At 39.0% G+C, this 12889-nt stretch overlaps 2 protein-coding genes across 2 annotated transcripts; one reads left to right on the top strand and one right to left on the bottom strand.

The window, feature by feature from the left end:
- Window positions 1-167: 167 nt before the first annotated feature.
- On the top strand, window positions 168-4850 carry mRpS24 (mitochondrial ribosomal protein S24). Its single transcript, XM_089242611.1, has 3 exons — window positions 168-295; window positions 2805-2985; window positions 4478-4850. Exons 1-3 carry the CDS (start codon window positions 272-274, stop codon window positions 4765-4767), a joined length of 495 nt encoding a protein of 164 aa, XP_089098737.1. The 5' UTR covers window positions 168-271; the 3' UTR covers window positions 4768-4850.
- A 1346-nt stretch (window positions 4851-6196) lies between these two features.
- On the bottom strand, window positions 6197-12200 carry LOC149076992 (cilia-and flagella-associated protein 96-like). Its single transcript, XM_089242318.1, has 7 exons — window positions 12110-12200; window positions 10954-11170; window positions 9918-10067; window positions 9757-9829; window positions 7858-8040; window positions 7511-7686; window positions 6197-6254 (listed from the first exon to the last, which is right to left on the bottom strand). The coding sequence occupies exons 1-7, from the start codon at window positions 12198-12200 to the stop codon at window positions 6197-6199; spliced, it is 948 nt and encodes a 315-aa protein (XP_089098444.1).
- Between the last annotated feature and the right edge of the window lie 689 nt (window positions 12201-12889).

The following is a 12889-nucleotide window of genomic DNA, read 5'->3' as shown; positions in this document are numbered from 1 at the left end:
GTAATTTTTGGCTTGATAAAAATGACCCATTTTGTTTCGAATTTGAAATCTTAAAAAATCGAGCATGAAAATAACTTTGAAAATGGCCAATATTCCTTATTTCTCCTTGTTTTAGGCCTATATATTTTCTCGATAGTACGAATTTTTCTGATGAATGGTCAAGGTCATTCAGCATTTGAGGAAACAGTTTAGGCCGTTCATGTTTACAGCCGATGCCTCGATCTTTCTTTAAATTTGAGGCAGTTTTTTTCAACGAAAAATCAGTGCAAGAATGGCTTTACGTTTCCCTTTGACGGTAATTCCCCCCCCCCCCTATTTTTCAATTGAATTTCACAGTCTATTTGCTCACAGCATTTTACATGATTGTTTCATATTGATATCGTTTTTAATGTCTCCGTAATTTACTATGTAACATTAACATGTCATTTCAATCGTATTTCCTAAACTTCAAAACGTGATATTTCCCCGGTCAAATAATTGAAGCAATTTGCAATGACATAAACAATTTCCTAAATTAATTGTCTCATTTCGAAAATTTCAATACTATTTCATATTACAATTAAACCTCGCTACAACGATACTCGATATAACGATGGATCTCTCTACAACGATATTTTTTCAAATATTGTTTGGAATTGCCTGTAGTCTATTGCGAAATTCCTCTCGATACAACGATATCCTTTACTACGATAAATCCCTCTATAACAATATTTTTAAAACCGCTACAAAGATTATTTTTGGTAATTTCCTCAAAATCGTTTTGAATTTGATTTTAAGTTCGGCACTTGCTTTCGTTTTTCTGAATGCGTCTCATTACATCGGTATTTTGTATCACAGGTTCATTCAAAGTGCTAAGAAAGTAATTGATACTTTATGTGTAAGACACAAAAGTGCTATGCAGTAAACAACTTTACAGGGGCAATGCATTTTTTTTTTACATGAGATTGGGATTGGTGGCAACTCGTTGAAGTGGATAGAATCTCAGTTGGGAGCAGGGTGTAAGCTAGATAAAAAAATTCCTTTTGCAAAAAAGTGAAATTGGGGAGAAAAGCTTTAGCAAAATGCTACAATGCTAATGTAATGATTGATGGTTGGATGTCTATTTGTTCCATACCTCCTGTATGCATTTTTGTGAAAGTGGCTATTACCACTTTCATATTCTAAGATTTTCTTTCGCATTTTGTGAAAAATGCGACCATAGCTTAAATCCTGATTGGGAGATGGTCATAGTGGGTTATGGTGAGCGAGGAATTTTCTGATACGATTGGTGTCAAAAGTGGAGTCCATCAAGGAACAGCTCCTATTCTTTTTTCCTTTTTTATCGATAAACTCAATTAGGGTATCGATGGGACTGTTTGCAAATTTGCAGATGACCTGAAGCTAATGGGGGTAGTCAGGGATCCAAGCGATAGAGAGATGTTCCAGATGAACTTGAATATGATTGCAGCATGGGCTAACGATTGGAGCATGACTTTCGGCATTGGCAGGTGCATGGTTGCTCATTTTTGTTTCAACTACCCATGTTTCACTTACGAGTTGAATGGTGGTGTTATTTCAAATGCAGTTAGGAGCATCAGTTTGGGAATTCTCATTAAGGAGTGGCTTAGGTTTTCTGAACATTGTTCAGCAGTGGTAAAGAAAAAAGCAAAAAGAATGCTGCATTTCATTCGGAAAAGGTCTCTTCACATTTTCCTAAAGTTATCCTTCCACCTTTCTGGGGCTTACTTTTTCCTGGATTAGAGTGTACCATAAGATTTTTAAGACTGTACCTACAGAAAGACATTGACTTCTTGGTGGAGAGGGATCGAGAGCAAAGTTAGGTTGCGGTTATAGTGGAGCAGAGAGGTAAGCTGTACAAGAATTGTGACTGAGAAGAAAAAAATGCATAGGGGTGGAGGAAGAGATGTCTGCACACAGTAAAAGGGAAGACAGAGAAGATGGTCGGAAGGGTTCTGAAATGTAAGAGTGTGATGATGATGCCTCCACAGAAGTGGGAGGGAGAAAAAGGGGAGAAACATCAATCACCTCGAGGTGAAAACAAACACAGTTGTTCTGCACCTCTTTGAGTGGCTCTTTCTCTCGAGTATGTGCAATTGTTTTTATCACTAGTCTCCATTATGCACTCCGTACCTCGTGGTTGCCTCACAATATGTTCAGCCTTATGCATGTTCTTGTTGGCTCTAGGAGGGCCTTCCCCCAGAGCTGCAGTCTATGCCACCTTCTTTTATAAACAGACCATGAGTCTTGACAGTGTCAAGACTCACTGCAGGTGCGTGCAGTGCCGAATCCCCCATAGGCTAGGAATGGGAATCTTTGAGATTTTTAGGTCCTGCTTTCTTTCTTTCAAATTGAGTACAACTCAGGTCTATCACCATCTATGAACGATTTACTACCTAGTGAGTTGTACCAGAAGTATAACTGTGTGTATCTAACAGTCTGAGTGCATATGTAGTGTTGTGTTTGATGTTTCAGTGTCGCCATCTATATTTCAGAAGTGAAGTGAGTGATGTGTTATGATTGAATTACATTTGTACTGTTTGTAGGTCTGTTGCTCTCTGTGGCGAGACTTTTTAAAGGGGAAATCAACTCGCATTTGCGCCTTGAAGTTGGGAACCACAGAAAACAACTTCAGCAGACCATCACTATAGTGGGTTCGAACACCTCGAACGATTGGTAAAACCCCTATGGTAGCCCCCTATGGTAAAACATAGCTCATTTGAGCCTTTATGAGTGTATTGGTGCGATGCAATTTTAAAATTTTTTTCAGATTTTAATTTTCTTTTAAATATCATTTCCATTTGCAGAAAGCTTTCGTTTTCAATAGTTTGGTGCCAAGAAGATGTATCTCTACTTCTCCATTGTGTTTGACTGTTCAAGCAGCGAAAGCTAAACCATCTAAGAATAGGGACAAACCTTTGACATATGAACGAGCTCTTCCACCTCCGCAAATTAAACATAAGAAGGCTTGGAACTCTTGGAATACAAGTATGTATATGCTTATATTATTTTAAAAATTCAGTTAAAACTAATTTTTATTGAATGACTGTATCCTAACTGAACTTTTCAACAGACTTTTATGAACTCTATCTAAAATAGAGCAATAATTTTTCCTGGTTAAATTGGCAACAATAGATATCAAACTGCATTTTGCGTTCATTAAATTCAACTCGTTTGATCCAAGCACAGTTAGGGGCTGTTCAAGTATACTTCAGCAAATTTGTAGTCATTTTTGACCCCCTCCCCCTTGTCAGAAAAATTTTGTCATCTCTGCCCCCCCCACCTCCTAACACATATTGGGGGGATCAAAGATGTATGCGGGGGGGGGGGGGTGAGCTTGCCCCCCCCCCCAGATGATAAAAAGGGATAGGGAACATAGGGGGTGCATGTCCCCCCCCCAGACAATTAAAAAAAAAAATTTAATGCAAAAAATATTTTTTTTAAATTAAAATTTTGAAAGGAAATACCTTTACATGTTGCTATAATCAATTTCTGTTAGTTTCAATGCTATTTGAAGGCTAAGAACTCAAAATTTATTTTTATAAAATTCATTGCGACTCACCCTCTAAGCCATATATGGTAAACCCTTAGCCCACTGACCAAATGTGACCAGGAAGGTTATCTGATGGCCTGCCCTGTCAAATTTAATTTTGTAAAAAAAAGGAAACTAAGTTCTACATTCACAGATCACTTAGGTGATCCATGGCACAATTCCAGAGCATTTAAGTGGCCTGTGGCACATTTTCAGATTATTCAAGTAGGCCCATGGCACATTTAGAGATCACTTGAGTGATATGTGGCACAGTTTTAAAGCACTTAAGCGGTCCCCAGTGCGTCTCTACATCACTCAAGTTACCTGTGGCACATTCCCAGATTACTTAAGTGATCTGCAGCATAATTACAGATCACTTGGTTCCTATCACTATCACAGTTCCTCCAAACACCATCTTTTTTAAATTTGCACAAAACAGAACCCAAATCACCTCTAAGCAGAACAGAGGGTGGGTTTCCGAGGACCATCTCAACAGCATACTTGGGGCCCTCTCCCTTCTACCCGATCTGTTTATCCAAATGATTACAAAGTTAGTGAAACAGCACTCAATACCTGATTCTTTAAAATAACGCTTGGTTTTGAAAAACACCCTTAAAAAACACTGTGTACATATTGAAAATAATTCTGTTTTGCTTGGAAAACAATCATTGTTCATCAATGATATAGTAGCCCCATCGGTTGTGTGCATATATAAGTGTAGTTTAAAGGTGTGCATGCGCATCCCTCCTCATTTCCTTTTGGAATCAAGTAACCTTACAGTAGCACAACATATATATATACAGTGAATAATACATTGATCACAACTGATAACTTTTAACCAAAAATTTTTTTGAATTATTAGTTATTTTTCCTTCTTCCAGTCTTTTTTTTAAACATTTTTCTATGGTTTTTTCTTTAACTAATGCAGATATAATTTCCATGTTTCAGGCAATTTGCTTGATGGCATACGTCCATCAGAGACCACTGTTGAAGATTTCTTCATACGGAAATTCATGCTGGGAACTTGGCATAGGATATTTGTCTCCGAGATAATCATCAAAAGAAGGCACAACCTAATAGTAATAGCTGGGATCATTGTGCAGAACATTCAACCTCGAAAGTTGTATTTCCTGATTGGTTACACTGAACAAATTCTGAGTTACATTTTCAAGTGCCCTGTTAAGCTAGAATTGCAGAGTACTCCGAAAAAAGAAGATGTGATATTCAAATACATCTGATTCTCAAACCTATCAACTTTTCTGCCTCCTCTTCCCCATATAGTTGTGTAAATAAATTAAAATTGGTTTGAGTTATGACATCATGCGAAATCTTACCTTTTTTTTTGCATATTTACAGTTTTATTAGAAAATTGTTTGTTATGTCAAGTGCTATAATTTAAAGCATATAAACCTGTTGAGATTAAAATAATCATATTATCCTCAGATTACTTTAAATCTGTGGGGGCATCGTCCTACAAAAAAAAAATTGATCACTTGCTGCTCTGATGCCACTGAGCATTGTACCCCTGACCGTACACGCCAGAACCTGGGAGCTCAATCAGTGCCGTCTTAATGTATGGGCCCGGGAGTGGGCTCACAAGAACGAGAACTGGTTGAAATTTTCTATAATCAGCCAGGTAGGGCCTCAGAAAAATCACTTGGTTCTGGGGCCTATGATGCTCTTAAGACAGCCCTGAGCTCAACCCTCCCTCGCCAATTGGGGACGGGGTCTGTTCTCACAGAAGTAATTTACTAGGATTTTTACTTGTGAAAGAGACGGGGGTACAACAAAAGCGGCGACATGACAGCAGAAAAAATTGCTACCGCAGGGCGTCCCCCATTGAAGGGTTAGCAAACCAACCTCTCGATGAGTATAAAAAAGAAGCTTGCCGTTCGGAATTAGCAATAAATTGTAGGTCCTGGTCTAATTAGCCCTCGTGTGCAGAAAATGACAGTGGTGCGAGAAAAATGATCAATGATCAACCTCTGAAGAAGTAGCATTTCAAAAACATGCTTTTTGTGGAACCTAGCAGCGCATATATGTAAGTTTCATGCATGATTTGTGTTCAAGTGCTGCTATCTACCTTTGAAATTGGAAACTGGTGAAAAGAAAAGGATCGTCAGATTATAATATGTGAGGGATGGGGGAAAATTTTTGAAAAAAGAGATTCCACACACACCATCCCCCCTTTGTTGAACATCTTTGAATTTCCATATTTATCTGGCAAACATAGTCAACCCCAACTTCTCCCATGTTTTCTTCTTTGCCTCTGACCCTAACAAGAATTTTTTCAAAGGAAGTTCAAATAATAGTCTTTGAGCGAAGCTTTTGTTTTTACAAACTTTTGTTGTTTTAACTTTTTTGTTTTTATAATATACTTGTTGTATTCAATTTAATTCTTGCACAGAATTGTATTAACCTTGAATTTCCTTTTTTTTAATGATTTAACTTAATCTCAATCTGACTTTCATAATAGTTTATAAATTATTACATAATGAAAGATCACAGTGAAGAAGTTGATGGGAGGGATGCAAAATAATGTACAAAAGGCAAAGTGAAAAAGTAATGATTCAGGTGATTCAACTTTTTCAAACTATTTAATTCAATACAACAAGAAAAGGTGCTTTCTAATAATACTTTAGGTATTGTCCCGTCAGGTGTTGCATTTCATTTGCTGCAGTATACAACTCCTTTCAGCGTGCTCAAATTGTTGTTATTGACTCTCCTGTAATGAAATGTGGGATATTGATGAGAATACAATTGAGGGAGTTGTAAGTATATAATATGATGAAGAACAGGAACAATTTAAAACTAGTGCAATTAGCGTATCGAGGTTTTAGAGAAAAGAGCTAAATATCAAGAGAATGGGATTTTGATAATGGTTCACATTTCACGAGTACCTTAGTTGGGCACTATGTTCAATGAACAATTTTTGATTTAATAGGTCAAATTTTTTTTGTGCAATGTCAAATTTTTCATGCTTAGAATATCAGAGGCGACATGACCACAGAAAAAGATGGCTACCGCAGGGAGTCCCACATCTGGAGGTTAGCGCACCAACCTCTCAATGAGTATAAAAAAAAGGCTGCCGTTCAGAATCGGCAATAAACTGTATATAGGTGTACACAGAATTTTCTCACAAGGGGGGGGGTTTAATTTTTTTTTCTAAAGGGGGTTTTACGTTTTTTCCTGCAAAATAACTCTGATCTCGCCTTAGGGGGTATAGTTAGAACCCCCCCCCCCCTTGCGTACGCTAATGAAACTGAAGGTCCCAGTCTAATCAGCCCTCGTGTGCAGAGAATGACCGTGGTGCGACAAAAATGATTCAAATTTTGATTCTGGGCGTGTTTGTTGTATACTTCTAGGCGTAGTGTGTGAAGCGTTTCTGGTGAATACAAGTATTTTCAATTTAGTACATGCTTCATAAAAACCAAAGATTCAAGGAAAATGTATTTAGCTTCGCTTTAACGGGCGCAATTTAATATTTTCTGCGATTTCATACATTTCGTCATTCCGCACAGTTGAAAAATAACCAAACCATTGTAAAATGCCACATCTTTTTTTCTATGAAGACTTTTTTCCGATTTTGTGCGGATGATAGTGCTCCTCAACCCCTCTCCACCCTGAGTTTCTGATAATAAACCGAGGTAAAGAAATACTTGATATTTTTCTATCATTTATACTGTATGCACATATTCCCATACTACCCCAAATGGAAGAGGGAAAAAGGTATATCTCAAAACACTGCCTCTATTTTTCTGTTATCAAAATCAACAAAAGATGATTCCGCCCGCTGGCAGTTGATCTGACAGGTTGGAATTGGGAGGGCGCGGATGGAAAGCATGTTCTTAGGAGAAGCCGAATTCACACAGCTAAGCTCTTTGAGCTAGTTATTACCTAAACATGAGGGTTTTAAGGAATCGAGATATCTCGTAATTGCCGCTGATATTCTTATAGTACTACGAACTAAGTTTTGCTCACATCATGACGTTTTTGTCTACAACTGATCGCACAGGATATATCCGAACTCCGTGCCAAGGAGTAAAAGTTTTTCCGCTGCTATTTACGACATTCCTATAGCCCGTTGGCGCAACGGAGAATGCCCCGCTCATGAACTCTGGGAATTTGTCGAAACAGCCAGCTTTCATTCCCCCGTCCTGAAAAAAATAAGAAAAAGAATTAAGTCTCACACAAAGTTTAACGGTAAATAATGATTTCTTTTGTTGGACAAAACGTTCCCTAGGAAAAATGTTTGAATATAGATAATTATATATTACGACTTCTGTATAGTAAATATAAATAGGATTGCATTCATATTTAGACCTTACCTTCTTCCCAGGACTCGGAGGTATAAACGGCACGTCGAAGTGTTCAGTCTTTGGTAATACCCCGTACTGAGGACCACCTTCAGTTTGGAATGGATTCTTGTCGAAGTAATCTTCTTCCCTAGTACCCAGTATAAACACGGCCTTCTTTTCACCAGGATCATACTTGCTTGTGCCCTCTTTAGACTGAAAAAGAACAAAAATTGATAACTGAAACTTTATTCCCGAGATTTTTATGGCCATACGTAACTACGTGGGTTCAACTAGAGAAATTCCCCTTTCGCCGCGAACTTCAAGAAACCTGCAAATGAGCAAATTAGATGAAGAAAGATTGACATCCGCAGCCTGGATGTGAATCTGTCAAGGGGCCTTGACTGCCGAATATACTGCCCTGTTTGGATGGAATTAATACTCGGGGTAGCCTTGTAATTTTTAATATCAAACATCGTGGATAAAATAATAATATTTTCATTTTTCTGAATAAATCAGTAATCAAACGATAATACCCCATTTGTTGGGTTAGAGCAAGCATTTCTTCCCAAAGTGAGGGTCACGACCATGTCGGGCGTGTGGTGGGGAGGGGGGAGGATCGCGAAAGATTTTCCACAATAAAAACGTCTTTATAATGAATTTATTTTCATCTTTCGTAACGTAAATAAAAGTAAGTCAGTTCTAAAAAAACACCTTAACCCTTGATCTGACAGATTGGGAGAATGGAAAACATGTTATTAGGGGAAGCCGAAATAAAAAGCAAAGCTCTTCGGGCTCGCCATTGCCGAAATATGAGTTTTAAGAAAGCTAGATATCTCGATCGTAATTGCCTAAATACAAAGCATCAAATTAGGCGAGAGAGAAATCTCGTAAATGCCGCTGAGATGGTTAAGGAAGGTCGTCCACTGGGCATACACGCGACTTGTTTCCGCTCCTAGTAGCTTCCAGTGGAGGACCGGCCTAAAGTTGTGAGCTACTTACTATCCATGAACGCACTCTTACCCAAAGTAAAGCATCAAACTGATAATTAGAAAGGATGATTTCTAACACCGCTGATTATATGAAGCAAAACTGAAATTTCCAGAAAGTTTTCCAACAGCCGCTGTCTCGAATAAGGTCTCAAAATCCGGAAACATCAAGAAACAAGTTAATAAAACTACAAGTTGTATTTGATAACAAGTAGCAGTGCAATCGGCGTTTTATTTTAAATGAAGTTTAATATTACAGGAGGCTGCGAAAAATAGTTTAGTTTTACGCACCGTATTTTGTAACGTAATCCTTACATTTAAAAGTTCTTTAGAGTAAATTATTCATGAATACAGCAGAACCACTCGATAGCGGACAACCTTGAGACCGAAAATGTTGTCCGTTAGCAGGTGGCATAATATATTGAGGCCCGTTGACGGAATTTGAAAAATGTGTCTGTTATGGGAGGTTCCACTGTATCACGCTAAGTCGCCGTGGTGGTCGAGTGGTCATAATCAAGGACTCGTATCGCGAGGTCCTGGGTTCGAATCCCACCGTCGCCACAGTGGTGGTCGGCTGAAGTTCGTTTTCTGTGGTTCCAAACTTCGAGGTGCGAATGAGAGCCGATCTCCCCCTTTAAAAGTCTCGCCACAGAGCAATAGGGATACAAATTTAATTCAATTATTTCACTTCACTCTGAAATTTAGATGGCAGCACTGAAAAATCAGACACAACACTAAATATGCGCTCAGACTGTTAGTACACACACTTACACTTCCAGCACAACTCACTAGGTAGTAAATTGCCCATAGATGGCGATAGACCTGAGTTGTGCTCGGTTTAAAAGAAAGAAATGTATCTTGTAAAGCAGTCAACTAAAATTCAGTCAAAATTATACTATATGGTGTATTGCTATATTATATGAATGTGTTTAAATGACCTTACCACTTCCCTGAGTTTCTCGTACTCCTCTTCCAAGAAGTAAGGCGGAAGTTTCGATATTGTCACGTTAGGATACCTGTAGAATTAAAAGAAATCATTATTATTATTAAAGATTGTGTAGATTCATGATGTAAACATTTTTTTCTCTCCCCTGTTTTACTTACCCGTAACCCGTTCCTTTCTGTGGAGGCCGGACCAACATGTTTTTGCCCGAACAGGCGACTTTAACGAATGGTCTCCTCAATGGGCTGAAAGCTGGCGTCCTTTCTTCCATGTACTCTTCGAAGGTGCCATAATAAGTTCCGAAGCCACACCTATGTAGTAATAGTAATATTAGAAACTTGGTCGTGGATTCTCCCGAGAGGGATGTAAATTTTTGCGTTGGAAATGCAATGGAAATTTTGGTGATTTTTAAAAAAAGTTGCAAGTTGGAAAAAAATTAAAAATTTAAAAACTCTCGTTAAATTGTACAAAAATACCCACAAAATTTGAGAAAACAAATTGAGTGCTGGAAGTGAAAAGAAAAATTCAAGTGTTTCAAGGCAGGGATTTTTTCCCATTAGAAAACACGGGAAGACAACTCGTGCACCTACCGCTCTGAATTATTGATATTCCTCGGAACATTATACGCGAGACGTTCGCGGACACCCTAGAAAGGCACTGCGGATCACAGTTTAGAAATCCTTGGAATATAGCGTCCTTCAAACTTCAATCAGGACTGAAACTAGAAGGGAGCAACTGACCCGGACGGCAAAATTCAGAGGGTGGCAAATTTGAAAGGGTAGGAACAAAAACATTACTACTACTTCACCAAACACCAACTCTGGCCATATCGCTATATTGCAATTTGCTGCCATCAATGAGATGGGTTGGAAATGAAGGCGCTGTCTATTGGTAGTCACCTCAAGTTCGTTAGGAAAAATATCTTATCTATATCCTCCCTCGGGTTTGAATCCAGGACCGTGACACATCAACCTTCAAAGTGGTAGACGAGCATCATACTACCACGCCACTCGGACGCTACTACTTCTACTATTTAAACTCCTGAAACCCAACGACGAAACATCGTTATAAAATTTTACACTGGATGGGGCAACGAAGTCACCTTTTCCTCCACCCGCACAAAAATCCTACTCACGGCCCTGGCCTCAACAATGATGAAATACTTTGCAGGGGACAAAAAATTGCATTCGGACTCACATATCTTTGGAAGAAGACGCGGGTTTCCAGATTTCTGGACGGTTTTTCTGGCTTTCCTCCAACCTGAACCTCCTTCTTAGTCTGAGTGGGTCACTGTATCCTTCGCCTTCGAAGATTCTGGCGAAAACCTTGTCAAAGTAGCCATCTTGTCGCCCGGACTTGATTTTGGTACAGCTGGTCATCATTTGCTTCCCTTTCCGAGCTTCTTGATTGAATTCTGCCAGCAATATTTACACAAATCAATTCCGTGTGTACTGTACACTGTATAGTGAACATACCGTAAACCAGAAGCAAGTGTGTAAACACACTAACTTCATTGAAAGTAACTGTTGATATCGCATTTAAAGTAGTTACATTCTCACACTAATACTGTATCATTTCTTTAATCCTACATTAAGCATCGAAAATTCTATATGCATCTGCATGGCCCCTAGGCTGGGATCTTTGGCGGGCTCCTAAACCAGACTTTTCACGGACCCTTTTATAGTGAATTTATAGCATGAAAAACAAAAAAATGCTGGTAATTGTCCCGCCCCCCCCCGGGCCGGAGCTCTGTCAGCTCCACCCTTGTGGGGGCCATGTGCATCTGTTTCTCTATAAATTGTGTAATTTTTTAGGCCTATGCATTCATTTCTTCCTCACATCAGAGACGCCGAAATAAAGTAAACATTGAGGAGGCTGAAAGTTACCAGTTATCCCGTATATACAGAATTCAAGCCCTTATGCAGGAGAGGGAATAGTGCGTTACATTGTATATTCATTAATTATTGAAGTGGGCCTCAGCACCCTCGTAAAACTTATTGGGGCGGGATGAGCTCAAACTCTCTCGGCACCCAAGTTCTGGCGCTTATGCCTTATACACAATATTTTTCATTAAAAAAGATTCCAATTCTACTTTTCCCCCATTTTTTTTTCTAGCGTCACTTCTAAAGCGTGCGTTAATCACGAATGCGTGTTCAAGAGAATATTAATATTGTATTTTCTAACTGAAGTCAAACAGGGCCGCAAACAGGGAGAGACTAAGAGGGGCCTCTGAATTCACCTTTTAACCTCTCATTAAACTACAAAAGGGATCAAAACGCATGTTGTCCCGGCTGACCGAGGATATTGTTACGGCCCTGAGGAAAACCTAGGTAAACACTGCATATATACTTACCAGGAGGGCTCGGAGCATAAGTTCCGACCAGATAACTCATTTCTTGAAAGAGACCGATTCGATCCAGGTCAGTCTGTGATTCTTCCCCCATCTTGGAAAGAGGATTCGAGTGGTGGAACTCTTAACTAGATGAACAAAAACCTCTTGCTTTTCTTTCCTCGAGCAGTCACCCAAGACCTTCTGGGACAGGAATTTTGGAATTCAAATCTAGAAAAAAAAGAAAAATGAAAATCTATCTCCGGGGTTCAAGCGCAATTTTGATTCAAGTGCTATTACTGGATCTAAGTGACCGAAATGTGTAAACGATGATTGATTTCTCGTTTTTCCTTTGTTTTTATTTCGCCAACAATAAGATTTCGATTTGGGAAAAACAAAAATTACAATTATTGCTTTCATTATAAAAGAAATCACTGACCAGACAAAATAAGCAGTCTGACGCAAAAGTGAATGTTTAGGTCAGTGGTTCTTTAACTTTTAGCATCCGTGACTTTGTTGCTTTGATGGTCACTGGAGTACGCAAGTTAGCTCCCCACTCCGAGCCGAGATTATAGTATTTCTGGAATTATTTCTTCTATCAAGAAAACAGATATTTTCAGGATTTTATGCGGAGGTGAACTCGGAAAGAAAAGTCATCTGGTCTCCGCCGGAAGTCGAATCCAGGTCCTTTTCAAACCGGGCAAGCATACTACACCACCATCTACACCACTGGGGACAAGACCCTGTCTTCCTTATTTCACGCACTATTGCGCGAGACGCTGAAGAAGAGGCATTAATAGTCTC

This window comes from Pholcus phalangioides, unplaced genomic scaffold (genome assembly GCF_987345545.1).
Source record: "Pholcus phalangioides strain wild (caught in Gottingen) unplaced genomic scaffold, Ppha-v1.0 ptg000015l_1, whole genome shotgun sequence".
In the NCBI taxonomy this organism is placed as follows: domain Eukaryota; kingdom Metazoa; phylum Arthropoda; class Arachnida; order Araneae; family Pholcidae; genus Pholcus; species Pholcus phalangioides.
This window is presented reverse-complemented; position numbering and strand designations above follow the sequence as displayed.

What these genes read in the sequence shown, in the direction of transcription:
- mRpS24 (XM_089242611.1), top strand. Translation starts at nt 272, where the DNA reads ATGGCTTTACGTTTCCCTTTGACG. An exon ending in CTTTACGTTTCCCTTTGACG is followed by an intron (nt 296 to 2,804) that starts GTAATTCCCCCC and finishes TTCCATTTGCAG; the next exon opens with AAAGCTTTCGTTTTCAATAG. An exon ending in TTGGAACTCTTGGAATACAA is followed by an intron (nt 2,986 to 4,477) that starts GTATGTATATGC and finishes TCCATGTTTCAG; the next exon opens with GCAATTTGCTTGATGGCATA.
- LOC149076992 (XM_089242318.1), bottom strand. Translation starts at nt 12,200, where the DNA reads ATGGGGGAAGAATCACAGACTGACCTGGATCGAATCGGTCTCTTTCAA. An exon ending in CTCCGAGTCCTGGGAAGAAG is followed by an intron (nt 7,687 to 7,857) that starts GTAAGGTCTAAA and finishes TATTTTTTTCAG; the next exon opens with GACGGGGGAATGAAAGCTGG. An exon ending in GTAGACAAAAACGTCATGAT is followed by an intron (nt 6,255 to 7,510) that starts GTGAGCAAAACT and finishes ATTTCATTACAG; the next exon opens with GAGAGTCAATAACAACAATT.